Raw genomic sequence first — 17,689 nt, 5'->3', positions numbered from 1 at the left:
TGTGTTTCTTATTTGCATGTCTGATGTTTTATGAACTAACAGATTCTTTATCACACGAATGATAACGATATTTGACATCAAAATGAGATTTCAGCTATAGAAACTAACATTTTTAGTCCACTAGTCATTATAATGATAACATATAGCAAATGTCATACAAATGGCAAGTTTGTACTAGTTTCTAAGTTTCTACTAGTCTTTATTTCAACTATTTGGCAGTTTGAAAAACACAAACACCTGTTTTGTTAAATCAAAATTACTCAGTGTTACACAAAATTGTGTAATGTGCTACATGGTGTTTCATAAACAGGATGTATTATGAGGGTGAATCGTTTCAGCTATTATCTGCAAGTTAGGACATCTAGTATCACAAGTGCAAATAGGATCTATGCAAGCCAAATATTGGATGATTTATGACCTAAACATAGAATTCAGAACATTTTTTCTTCACATGTACGCCAAGCTAAGCCATTATGTCATGACATTGGCAATACACCTGAGTCCTCAGACTGGCCTTCTCTTGTAAGTCGATCAAATAGCTCTGCTTTTGCCTGGATTGATATGACCTTTTTGCAAACTACTTTCCTCACAAGCTGTCAATCATGAAGGCAATTGGGAAACAACTGACTTGGTTTCAAGACTGAAATGTCTGGGACTGTACATAGCAGGTTAGGACAGGTTCCTGTTAGTCTACAGCTGAGGTCATGGAAAATATAATAATGTTTCTCATAAAAGGCTTACTTTCAATGGTTATTGTTCATTTAGAAAGTATCTTAAAATGTGAAAATCTACTTGCTTTTGCGTAGTTATCGTTTGTTAACTTTGGTTGTACGGCTCCACGTGCTGTCGTCGAAGCCCTACGGAGAGCTAGCGATACGGTCACTTTCATGTATAAATATATATTGTCATGCAACTCACTGTCGCAGTTGTGGTAGCATATCTATATAATTATGCAAAACAATATCTAAAGCATATACCAAATACTTGCATTAGTCTGTTCTATACTGATTTCTGAAAAAAGCGCATTTGTTTACAAACAAGAGAAAATTCTGGTCACGTGATATGCAAATTAGCCTGTGGCAGTGGTGTTATGCTGAGTCACCACTGCGACGGAGTGTAGCTCAACAGGTCACTCACTATAACTAGGCTTTTTCCACTTTTTCCTCTGTAGGCAGGAAATTAATTTTACTGGTTATCAACCATAGTGACAACGAACAAAAGTTCTTTCATTAAAGCTAGAGTTTTACCTGACAAAACCTGACATTATTGATAACTGCCTGATCATGCTGATAAGGATAAACAATTTTAGGCCATTTGTTGCCTCATGTTTTACATTGCAAACAAAACTATGATTTGAGGATAATGTGAAATTGGAAGTTTCTTTAAATTGACAATGTGAAATTGGAAGTTTCTTTTAAATGACAATGTGAGATCGGAAGTTTCTTTTAAATGACAATGTGAGATTGGAAGTTTCTTTTAATTGACAATATGAGTTTGGATGTTTCTTTAATTGACAATACGAGATTGGAATTCTAAAGAAGTTTGGGCTAAGACCTTATGTAATCAGCTCACGATCCATTTTAGGAATTGCACAATAGCAGTTTTGGAGCCAATTTTTTTTATTTCAAGTAGTGTATTTATCAAGTAAAACATATGCCAATTTCTGTTACACTACTTTCCAACTACACAAGATACAGTTCTTGCCAAAGTAAGTTTTCAGGGAAATAGCAGCTGCATGCACTGACCCAATAATTCACTTTGTCGAAACCTTATCTGAATGTGTGAAGGCATTGAAAAAAGTCTTTACTTGGATTAACTATTTTTCGGTTCTGACCCTAACAATTTCATTGGTATGTATGTCAAGTACTTGAAAAATATTACTTGAAGTATGTGTTTAGGCATGTTAAACTGGATTTTTGTATTGAAATGAATTTGTAAACAAGACCGACTTGTGCTAGGTTATGATGATAAAAAGAAATAATATGAAAATTCCACACCATTAAAAAAGTAGTTTGCAATATGGATATTTTCCAAGTGAGATGGGTTTGACGCAGCGTTTAACAGTATTCCAGTTATATCATGGCTTGTTAGCTGAATCTGGGAGGAAAGCCCGAAGTCATGCAGATCTCAAACATTAAGCTCTTTCATAAAACCCACGAGCATGGTATGGTTCTGACAAACCTATAAACATAATAGAGGAGAACGGAGATTCAAACCCACAATCATAAATTTCTGGTGTGCCCAAGGGATGCAACTCTAACTAGACCACCTGTGCCCCCTTCAAGTGTTTAAATTATCAACCAAACACAGCAGCTTCATGTTTTGGTGTAGGCTGTACTGGCAAATACTTCTAACATAGTGATAAGGATTTCTGGTATTGATTACAAGCCTTTTTGTGATGAATTAGAAATGAAAATGTTTAAGATTTGGTTTAATCAGGAATTTGTCAACAAACTGATGAAGTGAAAAAATGTCAGACTTAAGAGCTTTATTACATGATAAGGACTTCCTCATTTCACACACTTGATGACCTGGGAGTGATGTGGAGGTATTTCAGGTGGTGCATGTCAATATTATGTCATACCTGTATAGAAAGGCGTGTATACTGAACTTCTTATCATATGGGATCACATGTGTGCTGGCAATTCAATGATTTATACAGTATGACTGTGTCTTGTTTTTATTCTTTATAAAAGACAAAGCATTTTGCATTGTCATGCATAGAAATTGAAAATAAACAAAAAATGATTGGAGCAACAGTGAGGTATTCCATGTTTGAATGCTTTCCATGCAGACTTGTACAGCTTGTCAAACAGGTAACCGTTTGGCTGAATCTTTTTTCGAATTTTATTTGTATGTTTAACACATGTGGAAAAAGAACATGAAACATGACAGAACATTAATTCACCAGTCAGAATCTGTCTCTCAACAGTAACTTGGGAACTGTTTGGGGTTTTTTCATGATAAGATCATGAAATTTTCAACTTCTGCTTGTTCTCCATCGTGACATCTTAAATATAATTTTCACATGGCTGTAATCTTGTGAGCATGATTTATCAACATCACCATGATAGCTAGAGCTGAGTGTGCAATGTTGTGGCAGTTAGCTTCACTGGGTGCCTGGCTCAGAACCTGATTCTTGTAACATTTTTGTTGGACTAGTCAGCATAGCTACACCTAGAAACATGTACACCAGCGCAAGCATGTATGAATTAACAATAGTGAGAATCATGCTGGCCATGCTAGACTGTGTTTATGCTGATAGGCAGATGAGGGCGTAGCACAGACTACAATATAGTGTAAACTGCTGATACATGTGTCAATACACGGATAGGTAATTTACAGTGACAGGTACTTTGTGTGATTGAGGCACAAACATGATAAATTGTCTGTTGTTGAAAAAACCCTTTTTAGTCTTGTGGAATATGTCCTGCATGTCTTGTTACTCAAAAAGTAAATTTGGTGTAGTGTGATATATACTACTCAAAAAGGTTAATGTTTCTTTAACTTCTTTTATGTAATATTCATATCACAATGTATACATACTGTGACAGATTGATGATAGTCATTGAGGTTCTTATCTTCTTTTGAGTAGTATATATCAGGGCTTGATTTAGCTGCATAAAACATGCATCAGTGCAACCTATTATGGGAAAATGCAGGGTGAGAACTAAACTCAAAAGGCTTACTAGCCCTGGTGAAGATTAAATGCCCTTGTGTTAAAACAATTAGAAAATTAGAAAATTTGTACTTGCCCACAGGAATTTGTAATAGCCCCAGGCCAGCAGGTTAATGTTAATTTCTAACCCTGAAAGTACAAATCTAATATTTATGTCTTCATGCACCAAAAGCATGTCGAAATCTTTCAAATTTGTGGCTAACCCTTACATGTCCACACTACAGCAACTATCCATGTATTATTTGTAATTTGTGTCCAAAATAACTGTAACAAATTTGGGACCCAAATTAATAACCCACCCACTCACCTGCCTCACTTTTCTGTGAGGCTTGAAATTTCCCTCCACTTGCCCGACAGTCTTGCAGATGATTTTAAGACTACATAAGTATTTAAGACTACTTAAGTATTTAGTTATATTATAACTCCTTTCAGATTTTCAAGGAATTGTTTGCATTATTTCAACTGAATCAAGACAAGATTTGTCTCATTTTATGTTGTCAGTAATTATAATGTCTGAATGCGAGCAGGTAACTTTGAAAATGGGCATGCAGCACTTATGGGTCACCTGCCCGGCTGTCTTTTTTGGTTTTAAAATTATTCCAAACACAGCCAGTCCTTGTCAAAAGTTGTCAGTCTCAAATTTTAAGCATATCTTTTTATGTTGTGTGTTACTTTGGACTTGAAATAGGATTGTTCAATTTTTGTACTCCATGACAGAAAACATATGAACGTCCACAGGCTTTGTATTTCACCTTTTACGGAGAGTGTGATGGGCTATTATTTACTGATATCAATGTTAACCTGATTTTCCTTGTTTCCAGAATGTGCAGTTTGACATTAACCCGCCTGGTGGTCCACAGAGCCCTTGAGAATGACCTCACCTCCATCATCATTGCAGTCAAGATGCAGGTGAGTATCCCACTCAGTAACTTGTGTCATGGCCAGGATCTGATTTGGGAAACATTGAATGGGCTCATTATACACTATTGATTCATTATATTCCTAGGAGAGCTCTGCTCGGAGAGAGAAGGTCTGGGGTTCAGTTCCCGGCTGCTTCATACTAACAGCTGTTAAGAGATTGTACTTGTTGTTACCCTTCCTGGCGCTTGGCATCTATGGGGCTTAATAAGGACTGGTGGGCTCTGAGTCAGTATATTGTGTCTGAGTGAGGTATTCATGTCTAACTGCGGCATGGTATCTCAGTGGGCTTGCACGATAAAACCGGCATCAGCCCGGGCTAGTGCAAGCAGCCACACACACATGCATGCACGTTGCTACATAAGTGCAATAATCTTCAATGCAGCGTTCAACCCCATTTCACCTCACCCAATATTAGAAGAAGTTAATTCAATATCAAAGGCCACATGGCCAAGAGTTGAATAAATAAGACAAAACTTGGGACCAATGTTATACTCTCTTAATAAAATGTTTATCTTACATTATACTAGAAGATTTCTTTTCAAATATATGGGAATATTTTTTAGAGCCCAACATTCAATGTTGCTAATAGTTGTTTGAATGTTGTTTGTGATGAATTCATGTACATGGACCTAGGGATTACAGTCTTCTGTTTTCCGTATTAAATATAATAAAACAGTTCAATACTCAGCTTCTGTCTCAGACATCAGAACTGACATAATATGAGGATGAAATCTTTATTTTAATATGACTTAAAAATATATTTGTATGGTTCAACTACAGACTTAAATCCAGTTTCTGATAACCGGAAACGAACTTGCATTAATTTTTAAGTTTGAAGTTGACAGTGATATAACTGAAATCTCACTCACTCACTCACTCACTCACTCACTCACTCACTCACTCATGTATAATATATTCACTCTGCCTTCACATAGCTTATGAAAGTTGATTTTTCTTTACTAAGTTTATCAAAATGATCTGTACAAGCATTTGTATCAATGGTTTGAAAAGATCTTCAGATGGTTCATTAAACCCCATAGTGACTGGAATGGGGCTGAGATAAGACAACAGTTTGACAACATATTAGGCAGTACACTGTGATGGCTTAAAATATTGTTTGCTTAAGTCCATCAACTTGACTTTTGATCCAAGAGGAGAGCACGGGTGGCCTAGTCGTCAAAGGCGCCGCGATTCGCTGTGCAGAGTTGGGTCCCTTGGGCACGCCAGAAACCTATGATTGTGGGTTCAAATCCCAGTTCGCTTGATTATGTTTCTAGGTTTGTCAGCACCATACCTGTGCTTGTGGGTTTCACCGAAGTGGTAAATGTCTGAGACCTGCATCACTTTGGGCTTTCTTCCCACATTAAGCAGTGATATAACTGGAATAATGTTAAAAGCGGCGTTAAACCCAGCTCACTCACTCACTCACTCACTCACTCATTTGATCCAAGAGACAGTTCACTGCACTGTTGCTTTGTATGTCATCTGTCATGGTGATGATTAAGTGATAATTATTATACTGAGGCAGTGTTACATTTGGGTCTGTAGGACTTCAATGAGTGGCATCAACACGGTGTTACTGCTGAGCTGAGACCATTCCAGGGATCATTCCACATAGTGAACACATCGTTAATTGATGAGAACAGCTTACCGGATGTACAAGTGAGATGTGTAAAAAGTTAATCCGGATTTGGAAGCGTCAATTATTTCAATCGGTCCTTTTGTCCAACAATTTCAGTTCGGAATCCGAAGTAATGGAAGTCTAGTTAAGGCAGATTTTACTGATGATAAATGAACGTAATAAATTTGAGACCATAACTTAAGTCCGATATAGACGCGGTTCGGTTTGAGAGATTTTTTATACTATTGCCGCAGATGTTTAGGACAAACTAATTCACAACTCTACATCTGAACGTTTACGACCAGCTCACACAGAAATGCACCTGAAAAGTTGACTTGTTCAAGTAGTAATTACAAGGGCCCCCCCCCTAAAAATCCTGAAATTCATCAAGTCCTCAAGATACCTTTAACATTAGGTGAACTGACTGATCATGTTAATTACTTGCATTTCAACAAGCATTGCTCATTGGCTGCTCAAGTGTTATGTCAGTAGTAATCAGCAATTACTACTATCAGTTAACTGGACCATGTTTTATGATGTTACTGTAACGACTCATCAGTAGGAGTCCGCACAACAGCTGTTCAGTGAACTGTAGGAAACAGATCAACTGGCACTGGCCTTTGGCTGCCTTTTGATGAATACTGATTGGTCCTGATTGTGACTCAGAGCCTGTGTTTGAAATTCCTTCTTGTTTGCTCTATGGTATACTTCTCTACTTTGTTCAGGACCAAGTCTTTGACTAACGATGACTGTTCTGGTCCTCAATTAATGTTGAGTAGTTTATTTGAGTCTGGAAAGCCCCAACATTTTGATGTTTTAATGTTAGGGTTTTTGACAAGGTCATTTCAGTTTCTATAACTGAAAATGTTGTTTTTGCTGGATTTCTGAACTAATCTGTGTATGTTTATAGTATTTTTTTATTTCTTGTCACAATTGATTGCAAGCTGGGGTTTCTGAACTGACAAAGTATTCTTTTTGGTTACCATGGAAACTGATACTCTAAGATAACTACGTTTGTGAGAATAAGTGCTGAGGGCCATGTATTATTTATTTGTATAACTCTCTTATTTCTCAACAGGAGTTTACTTAAGACTAAATATTACGACTTTCGTTGCTGACATATTTGATGATTCTGAAATTGACATTTCTAAATATTGACCCATTTTAGGGACAGATAGATAGCATTGAAGGAGAAAACAGTTAAAGTTTGTTTGATGGGTCTGTTCTCATTAGTTGATCAAACATGGATGGTGTTTCTGTGTTCTCAATGTAATGAATGTCAGCATATCGTTTTGCGTTTCAATCAACAGTCATGTTCCCTGTTTCCTCCAACATGTCATATTTCCAATAGCTTTGGGTATTGGCAGGATCAGCATTAGAAGTAACAGTGGCCCAGTGGTCAGTGGCTAGTAACATTTTCAGAGCTGATTCATGTCACAGGAAACAAATATCAACATCTTAATGCAAAGATTTTGTGGACAGACTGACCAATCTAACATAAAACTGAAATTTTAAATTGCAAAATTGATTGATCTCCCTTTCAGGATGTTCTTCAACAAGTGTTATAGCACGCTTCTTGCCCAGTTTGCACCAACGTTGCATCTTTTGAGGCTGTTAGAGGTTCCACATTTACAACATACATTGGCCCCCTAACATTGGTGATACTATGGATACTCATTCAGTGTGACATATTATACACATATCACAGACACGCAATAACTGAGATATTGGTCATTTCAATTTTCCGAACTTTTTAATTTTGAAGTTGAAAAAGGATATCAATTCTTATGTTAAAGTATGGCTCATTCATTCCATTCGTGAGTATTGTTTCATTGAACTTGGGATATTCATTCTTCCTATCATGGTTTTGTCCTTTTTGTTTTCATCCCCCGATTTGAAAAACAGGGATATGACTATTAGCATGTCCATCCATCCATCCGCCTTCAGAACTCCTAAACCATTGAATATTTCTTGTTGAAACTTGTTATACAGATCAGTCTAGTGGTGAACTGGTGCCTTTTGATGATTTCTTATTTTTTTATTTATTATGTTTGTTGTTTTTTTCATAAAGACAAGTTGGACTTATACTGGAAATGAGGCTTGTGCTCATTTCAGGAGCAGAACTCCAAGACTGTTTAATATTTCTGGATGGAACTTGTTAAACAGATCAGTCCAGTGGTGAACTGATGCCTTTTGATGATTTGGGATATTATAAAATACTGAATATCATTATTTTTTCCAAGGCAATGAACCAAAAGGGGGGTATAAGTAGCCAAACTCCATTTCTGAATTGCACCAGACCAGGAGGATATGTCATAATCCTGATGACTCTTGTTAAGCCATGGGCTTAAATTTGGATGAAATGTTACTTAATTAGAATAGGCAAAATCTGTAATAAAGCCTATGCAGTCCTGGTAAGTATGTAATCAGACATGAATGAACACTCCAACCATCACCCCCAGGTGTGTCTGCTGCAGGTACTGTAACACTTGGCAGATGTGACCAAAGTATTGACAGATACTGATATTGATAGGCATTGACAGTAGGATATGAATTAGTTGCCAAAGTTCACAGGCCAAGACAGGCTTGTTTACCAAAAAATGTTGCAAGCCCTCATTATGTTTTACTTGCTGTACTAGCTGACATATTTTGTGTTAACGTAAATGTATTTTGTGTGCTTTGAGAACATTACGCTTAACATCATCAATGCTGATTGGTACTATACGTTTGTCTGACGTTTGTTGTGGTTCTTAGGCTTTCACACACATGTACGTGTGTATTAGTCATATAGTCTGTGAACAGCAAAAACCCAGTTGTCTACCGGTACTTTAAGTGGGTGTCAGATATACTACAAAAAGAAAACAACCCATGACAAACCTGGGTAGAATAGGTCTTCAGCAACCCATGCTTGCTGTAAAATGCGACTATGCTTGTTGTAAGAGGCGACTTAAGGGATCGGGGGGTCAGGTTTGGTGACTTGGTTGATGCATGTCATCGTATCCCAATTTAGTGGATCGATGCTCATGTTATCAATCACTGGATTGTCTCGCCCAGACTCGATAATTTACAGACTGCCGTCATATAGCTGGAATATTGCTAAGTGCTGCGTTAAACAACAAACAAACAACGAAATGAAAACAAAATGACAACAGACTTTGACATTAAATGATGCCTTAACTGACTTGATGATTCATAGAAATAAATGCCTATTGACTAGAATTTTCAACTCAACAGTCGGGTCAGCGTTATGAAAATGTAACTTGCCCAATTTAAAAGTTACTGGCGTTTGGCTAGTGGGCAGGCAGCTGATCTGAACCTGATTAAACCGTACAACCCCTCCTGTCACTCCACTCACTGATGTAATGCAGCGTTAGAAACTAACAGTTTCAGTCCACTGGTCCTTATAATGATAACATATAGCAAAACCCCTAAAAATGGCAAATTATTACTAGTCCTTATGATACCTTAACTATTGGGCAGTTTGGCAAGGACTATAGGACTAGTGCCAGTTTCTAAAGCATATTTTGTGTGTATATTTAAATATAATAATTATATACTGCTGTAATATTTCAATGTCAAAAGATAGTATATGGGGGAATACTGGAAGAAGACTGGACTTGTTAAGTATGTCAAAGGACCTGCATATATAACAACTGGAGGAAACAGACAATGTCTATGGGCATTGTATCACAGCTTATGTGGATTGGTTTTATTTCATTTATTTGTTTTTATTTATTGCATTTCTTATAGTTTTTTTATAAATAGAAAAACAATGACTACAGTGTTACAGAAAAAGTGAATGACATGATGACCAAAATTTATGAGATCTGTCTGAACTCCTACTCTTAAAAGTGCTGTACATTTGGAGATGAAATAATACTGCTTAATTTTCATTCTGGAAGATCTGGAACTATGGACATGATGGAATATGCTTTGTATCTTGATGTGGGATTTGATTTATGGCTGTTTTCATTGTCCCACTAGCAGGAAGACACTGGTTCATGATATTCTGATGTCTTTGTTTTGCAGAGTTCCAAGAGAATACTACGCTCAAACGAGATCATTGTGCCGCCAGGGGGATTACTTGACACGGAACTTGATCTTTCATTTTCATTGCAGGTAAGTCCTTCAGTGCAAAGTTGTGCCCTATTGGCTTGTTTATTTAAGGTATGGCACTGTGTGCAGAGTTAAGTCCCATACCGGTACTTGTGCCAAGGGACTGCCTAAAGTTGGCTTGTTGATAGAATGTCCGCCCTGAGAATGGAAGGTTAGTGGTTTGATCCATGGGCGTGTCAAAAGATGGTACTTGTTGTTACCATGCCTGGCGCTCGTCATTAAGACTAAGAGGATAGATCAAGGACCGTTTCTAAGTGAGGTATCCATGTTGTGAAGTTCAGGTGACCACAGTGAACACCACATTATGAATCCATATCTCTCCATCCCTACTATTTGTACACATGACTTCCTTACAGGGGATGGTGGTAGCCCATAGGGTATTGCAGTTAATGTGGCTCTGTTCCTCATATACATCCCGGGGCGGTCAAGTAGCCTAGTGGTTAAAGAGTTCGCTCATCACGCCGAAGACATGGGTATGATTCCCGACATGGGTACAATGCGTGAAGCCCATTTCTGGTGTCCCCCGCAGTGATATTGCTGGAATATTGCTAAAAGCGGCGTAAAATCAAACTCACTCATTGACTCATAAACATGCCAATGTTGGTGTAATGATTCATGGAAGGATTGGTGCATAACTTTGTGACAAGATACAAGTTACATACCATGAGGCCAAGTATCAACACAGAACCTTCCAAAAATATGACCCGGCTAATTCCCTTTTAAGCATGGAATTTGTCTTGTCATTTAAGGTTTAAGGTTTAAGGTTTAATGTAACACATTGTGACTTAACTATCAAGATGTGTGCCAAAGCAAAATATTTAAGAAATAACATAAAAAAATGTTTACTGAAATGGCATTAATGACAGTAATTCTAATGTGGAGGATGAGTACCATTTTGTATTGATTTGTTTAAAATACAATATGGTGCAAGAAAAATGTGTACCAAACAAATTTGTTACTCATCCAACACTATTTAAATTCAATTCAGTAATGTTCTGATCTAAAGTAAAGGTAATTAAGAACTTTGCTATGGGTAGCCCAGTCGTCTAAGGCACCGCAATTTGCTGTGCAGAGTTGCATCCCTTAGGCACACCAGAAACCTATGATTGTGGGTTCGAATCCAAGTTCGCCCTGATTAAAATTCTAGGTTTGTCAGCACCATACCTGTGCTCATTGTATCACCGAAGTTGTAAATGTCTGAGACCTGCATCACTTCGGGCTTTCCTCCCACATTATGGTGACACGCTGTGATATAACAAGAATATTGTTAAAAAGTGGCATTAAAACCCAACTCACTCACTCATTCATCCTGCCAATAATCCTAGGATGTAAGCACAGATAATCTGTATTTCTTAAATTTGTTTTGTTCACAACATTTTTACTGTCCACTGTTAAACCAATTGTATGGTGTGAATCTGGACCGATGGCCTACATTCTGCTGGTAGTAAAAGTGAGCTATTAATGTATATTCCAGTATATTGATGTGAAGATGACATCAAATTATCTCCGAGGGAGATACTTGGCTGAAAGATGTACATCATGCAGATACATCAAAGTCACATCGTGTTTAGAGAACGTGGACCACCTGATTCAGTTTCTTTGATAGTAGGCTTCCTGAGCAGGAAGTTGGGAGATAAATGGGTGAAAGCGGGGAGATTGATCACAGCAGATTGGTCAGTCTAACTTGGTCATCTGAGCTTTGCTAACTTGTTAATAAGAGTTGAAAGAAGACAAGATGGAAATCAGGTGTCCATAATGAATAGTTAATGATGTTTTTTGTGATAGTTATTTTGTGTACTGTCTCTCGTTTTGAATGGAGGTAGTGTAGATGTAGTTTGATGAAGTCAAGGGGTCCTGTTGATAACCAGTCTGTTAGGGTTTCAAGGGTAGAGTCAGTGTGCGAAATAGCTTCTTGTCCACTAGCCCATGGCAAGCAATATTTCTGGCAGGCTAAAATTTCTGAAATGTCTAGTTTGACTGGCTACTGATATCTTAAAAGTATCTCAACAACTTCCATTTATTTCTTTTTGGTGGTGGTGGTGTGTGTGGGTGGGTGGGGGGGCCTGATATCTTAATAAAGTACAATGAGTGGTGAGTGAGTGAGTGAGAATGGTTTTACACCGCTTTTAGCAATATTCCAGCAAAATCACGGCGGGGGACACCTGAAATGGGCTTCACACATTGTACCCATGTCGGGAATCGAACCCGGGTCTTCGGCGTGACAAGCAAATGCTTTTAACCACTAGGCGTCCCGACTGCCCCTAAATGAGTGGGGAAGAGAAACAGAATAGAATATGGCAATAGGAAGGAAAAAAACTGTCAGGAACGAAAATAGTCAATGCAGTTTCATTGCTAGTGAAATTTGAAACTGGCTGGTACCTTGAAAGGCCAGCAATATTTTAAAACTATTTCACACACTGGGTAGAATAGATCCTGGCTATTCCTTTGTTGACCTCAAAGCTGAAGATTGGGCAGTTGCCATGTTTGACCTATATGTATGATATTGTTTGTCATTGAGCCCTGATGGTGGATGGTTGCAATGTATGACCTGTATGTATGATATTGTGTCATTGAGCCCTGATGGTGGATGGTTGCAATGTATGACCTGAATGTATGATATTGTGTCATTGAGCCCTGATGGTGGATGGTTGCAATGTATGACCTGTATGTATGATATTGTGTCATTGAGCCCTGATGGTGGATGGTTTCAATGTATGACCTGAATGTATGGTATTGTGTGCCATCGAGCCCTGATGGTGGATGGTTGCAATGTATGACCTGTATGTATGATATTGTGTCATTGAGCCCTGATGGTGGATGGTTGCAATGTATGACCTGAATGTATGGTTTTGTGTGCCATCGAGCCCTGATGGTGGATGGTTGCAATGTATGACCTGTATGTATGATATTGTGTCATTGAGCCCTGATGGTGGATGGTTGCAATGTATGACCTGAATGTATGGTATTGTGTGTCATTGAGCCCTGATGGTGGATGGTTGCAATGTATGACCTGTATGTATGATATTGTGTCATTGAGCCCTGATGGTGGATGGTTGCAATGTATGACCTGAATGTATGGTATTGTGTGCCATCGAGCCCTGATGGTGGATGGTTGCAATGTATGACCTGTATGTATGATATTGTGTCATTGAGCCCTGATGGTGGATGGTTGCAATGTATGACCTGAATGTATGGTTTTGTGTGCCATCGAGCCCTGATGGTGGATGGTTGCAATGTATGACCTGTATGTATGATATTGTGTCATTGAGCCCTGATGGTGGATGGTTGCAATGTATGACCTGAATGTATGGTATTGTGTGTCATTGAGCCCTGATGGTGGATGGTTGCAATGTATGACCTGTATGTATGATATTGTGAGTCATTGGGCCCTGATGGTGGATGGTTGCAATGTATGACCTGTATGTATGGTATAGTGTCATTGAGCCCTGATGGTGGATGGTTGCAATGTATGACCTGAATGTATGGTATTGTGTGTCATCGGGCGCTGATGGTGGATGGTTGCAATGTATGACCTGTATGTATGATATTGTGAGTCATCGGGCCCTGATGGTGGATGGTTGCAATGTATGACCTGTATGTATGGTATTGTGTCATTGAGCCCTGATGGTGGATGGTTGCAATGTATGACCTGTATGTATGGTATTGTGTGTCATCGGGCGCTGATGGTGGATGGTTGCAATGTATGACCTGTATGTATGATATTGTGAGTCATCGGGCCCTGATGGTGGATGGTTGCAATGTATGACCTGTATGTATGGTATTGTATCATCGAGCCCTGATGGTGGATGGTTGCAATGTATGACCTGTATGTATGATATTGTGTGTCATTGAGCCCTGATGGTGGATGGTTGCAGTGTATGGTTGCTCATGCAATCTACCATTGGTCTGCTGATCCTGCCCTGATTATTTTTCGGCAGATGAATTTCCTTGCTGATTGCAATGTAACACATGTTCATGCTTTTGTCATTTGCCACTGATGTAAAATTTTATCGGGATGAGGGATGATATGGCAGTCAGAAAAGAATGTGCCCATCCGCGGATGAACATAAGGGATATCAAAAGCCAATCTTACCCTGTGTTCGAAAGTAAGCATGATATCATTTCACATATAAAGGATCCTTAGAGGCAAATACCATAGGAGAAGACACACTTTTTAACACTACCTGCCAATAAAAAGCTATTTGACTAGTAGCTAAAGTTGCTCATTGCACAACAGTATGCAATATTTCTTTTTTCCAACTGTTTTATCTGTAATAATGGCTGTATCAACCAGAGTGCCTTGGTCATACCTGAGAGTGAAAACACCACTGCACAATGTCTCTCTTCCATTTCATGTCACATTGTCAGTTATGTTTGTTCAGGCTTTGCAAGTGTTGTCAGGGAAAACCCAGCAAATAATCAGTTGGTTACCAAGCATGAGCTGTGTTTTTGATTGAGGTGGTGACAGGTTTCTTTATGGATAGTATATTTTACCAAGTTTTGTATTTGTGTTTGACAAACTTTCATACCGAAAATTGCCCAATTTTCAAGTCTGCCTCCTGATGTTTAATCTGTAATTAGTGAAGTGTCATAATGACAGTTGGACTTGTTATTGGTAGTTTCTCCCAATATGTAGTAATATTACACAGACGTGATCAATTAAAGGAGGTTATCATCTTGTCCATGACATCCTGTAAAGATCTGGGTTGGAATTGGTCATCAGCAATCCATGCTTGTCATAAGAAACGACTACCGTATATCGCTGTGTATAAGGCGACCCCACGTATAAGACGACCCCCCTGTACACGCCTTAAAAATCAACCCAAAATCCTATACTCCGTGTATAAGGCGACCTGGAATGAAACACATCACAAGTCTGACTGATATACCGGTAGAAGATTTAACGTGCTCTTGCCGACTGTAGCGTTTCGCACACGGACATCACAAATTAGTTAGTTAGTTACTTTGGAGATTTAATGTGCCCTTTCCGACTGATGCGTATTTCGCACACATCACAAGTGCGCACACAAACCTTATATATGCAATAAAAATATGTTTATCTTGCGTTGTTTTTTTTCTACAATGATAGGTCGCGTGTGTAACTCTGGCACACGTCGCCATTTTGTGTTTACACGGTACGACACCAAATTGGTGCCCGTAAAATAAAATTCATTTATGAAGTAATAACATATAAGAGACAATGGTGAGTAATTTAATCGCCAATTAACTATGTTGTAAATAACTAGGCTTATGTTTGCTTTACATTCAGCGTGTCTATTCCACAATCACTTGTACACACCGTCTCCAACACTTGTTAATACAACTGTAAAAACAGCGGGAATTGATTTCAGCTTCACCGGTTATCACATGTTAGGTCACATGTGCAATATGCAAATGATTACCGGTACTTCCGGCTCTCTACTCACGGATGTTGATTGTTTTACCGTGTCAGCTGGTTTGACAATCTGCATCGAGGAGAGGGTCATTTCAACTTTATTTGCAGAAATTATTAAACTTTATTCAAGGAAAACAGATACAAATCATGTTTATGTATGGAAATAGTTATTTGAACAGTTATTTAGGACGAAATGCGAAGTTTTATTGTCAAATGCTGGGCTGGCTATCGGACGCCGGTTGACATCGCCAGTGGAAAAAAATGTGAGATCTTCGACTCCGTGTATAAGACGACCCCCCTTCTTAGCCCCCTCATTTTAGGTACGAAAAACTCGCCTTATACACAGCGATATACGGTAATGGGATTGCTAGTTAGGCTCGCTAACTTGGTTGATGCATGTCATTGTATCCCAATTGCATAGAGCAATGCTCATGATGTCAATCACTGGATTCTATGGTCAAGACCCCTGTCCTACATATGGAATATTGCTAGGTGCGGCATTACACATTAAACAAACAAACACTTGTCTGTGACTAACGGAAGGACAATTTTCTCACAGTTGTCTCACAAAATGCAAATAAATATGAACAACCACTCCAAAATAGTCACATACTAGGTCTAGTGTCTAGTGTCTATGCCTGCTTCCTGGATGTTCTCCAGGGTTTGCTGTTGAAAGTAAGGAGCTTGACAGTTTTATGACAGGCTCATACCACAGTAACAAAACAGTACAAGGTTAAGCTGCTAAAAGTCTGACACAGATACATTTATTCCTACTAATGTATTTTTATTTGAATGAGACAGTCCCTAGGTCAGCCATCACTCATGCAAACCATATTGTCCTCTGTCCAACATGAATGACAAGTAGTCTCCAATGCTGTGATACGTAGTCCCTCGTGCCACCTCTTCTTGCTGCCTACACACGGCCAACAGTTCTGCCCATTGATGGGTTTCCCAACTCTAGTATTGATGCTATTCCATCATTATTGTGTACTTAAACTTTGTGCCTTCGTGTTGAATATTGATTATGGGCATTTCATGTATCCATGTTGTATTCATAAGCCGTAACTTGAGTGAGTGTTCGATGTTGGCATTAGGAATTCATCAGGTTTCCATACAATTAACTTATGATTTTTGCTATTAGTCAACCCTGGGTTGTTTGTCTGCCTCCTGCCCCCAGTGCATTGCTTGTTAGTTCATATAGGTCTGATCGAGTTTGAGAGACAGAAGTAAAGAAGTAACACAGAAGGAACTGAAATGTATAGGAACAAATAAACTGGATATCACATCAGAGACTTTGGATGCTTCACAGACTTGTTCAGTGGAGGTCACGATTCCCCATGTAGTCTAATGCTTAGTTTTAATATGATAGTTTAATATTTAATTTTGATGAAAACATACAACTCTATTTAAATTGAAAAGGAGCCCCAATGAGATTCAGAACCTGAACCTGAACTGATGGAAAGTCTAGACTTGCTTCATTTTGGGTTGTAGCAGCACAGTAAGGGCTGGGTGGAAGGGCGCATATTATTAGTTCTTTAGACCTGTGGAGACCCGGGTTAGAATACATGATAGGTCTTCAGCAACCCATGCTTGTCGTAAGAGATGATTATGCTTGTCGTAAGAAGTGACTAACGGCATCAGGTGGTCAGGCTCGCTGACTTAGTTGATGTATGTCATCATATCCCAATCAATGCTCATGATGTCAGTCACTGGATTGTCTGGTCCAGACTCGATTATTTACAGACCGCCGTCATATAGCTGTCATAGAGCTGGAATATTGCTTGTGTGGCGTTAAACAACAAGCAAACAAAACAAAAATTAGTTCTTTATTTAAAGAACTGGTAATATCCGGTAAGATTAAACAGAATCTTTATGAGGGTCAGTCTTGAAGTAGATAATTATTGAAAAACCTGCCCCAATAACTATTTCAGACTGTGCCAAACAACATTTTACGTCT

The 17,689-nt window shown here is 38.6% G+C and overlaps 1 protein-coding gene across 3 annotated transcripts in view; it reads left to right on the top strand.

Moving 5' to 3' along the window:
- LOC139442483 (phosphofurin acidic cluster sorting protein 2-like) overlaps window positions 1-17,689 on the top strand; it is a 133,504-nt gene that overhangs the window by 39,773 nt on the left and 76,042 nt on the right. For all 3 annotated transcript variants that reach the window (XM_071223294.1, XM_071223293.1, XM_071223292.1), the window contains exons 2-3: window positions 4,501-4,588; window positions 10,251-10,340. In XM_071223294.1, the coding sequence (XP_071079395.1) occupies window positions 4,501-4,588; window positions 10,251-10,340 (178 nt within the window). The remainder of the gene's footprint in view (window positions 1-4,500; window positions 4,589-10,250; window positions 10,341-17,689) is intronic.

This window comes from Haliotis cracherodii, unplaced genomic scaffold (assembly GCF_022045235.1).
Source record: "Haliotis cracherodii isolate W230 unplaced genomic scaffold, xgHalCrac1.p SCAF_5, whole genome shotgun sequence".
Classification (NCBI taxonomy): Eukaryota; Metazoa; Mollusca; class Gastropoda; order Lepetellida; family Haliotidae; genus Haliotis; species Haliotis cracherodii.
The sequence above is the reverse complement of the archived record's forward strand: the minus strand, read 5'-3'. Positions and strand labels throughout refer to the sequence as shown.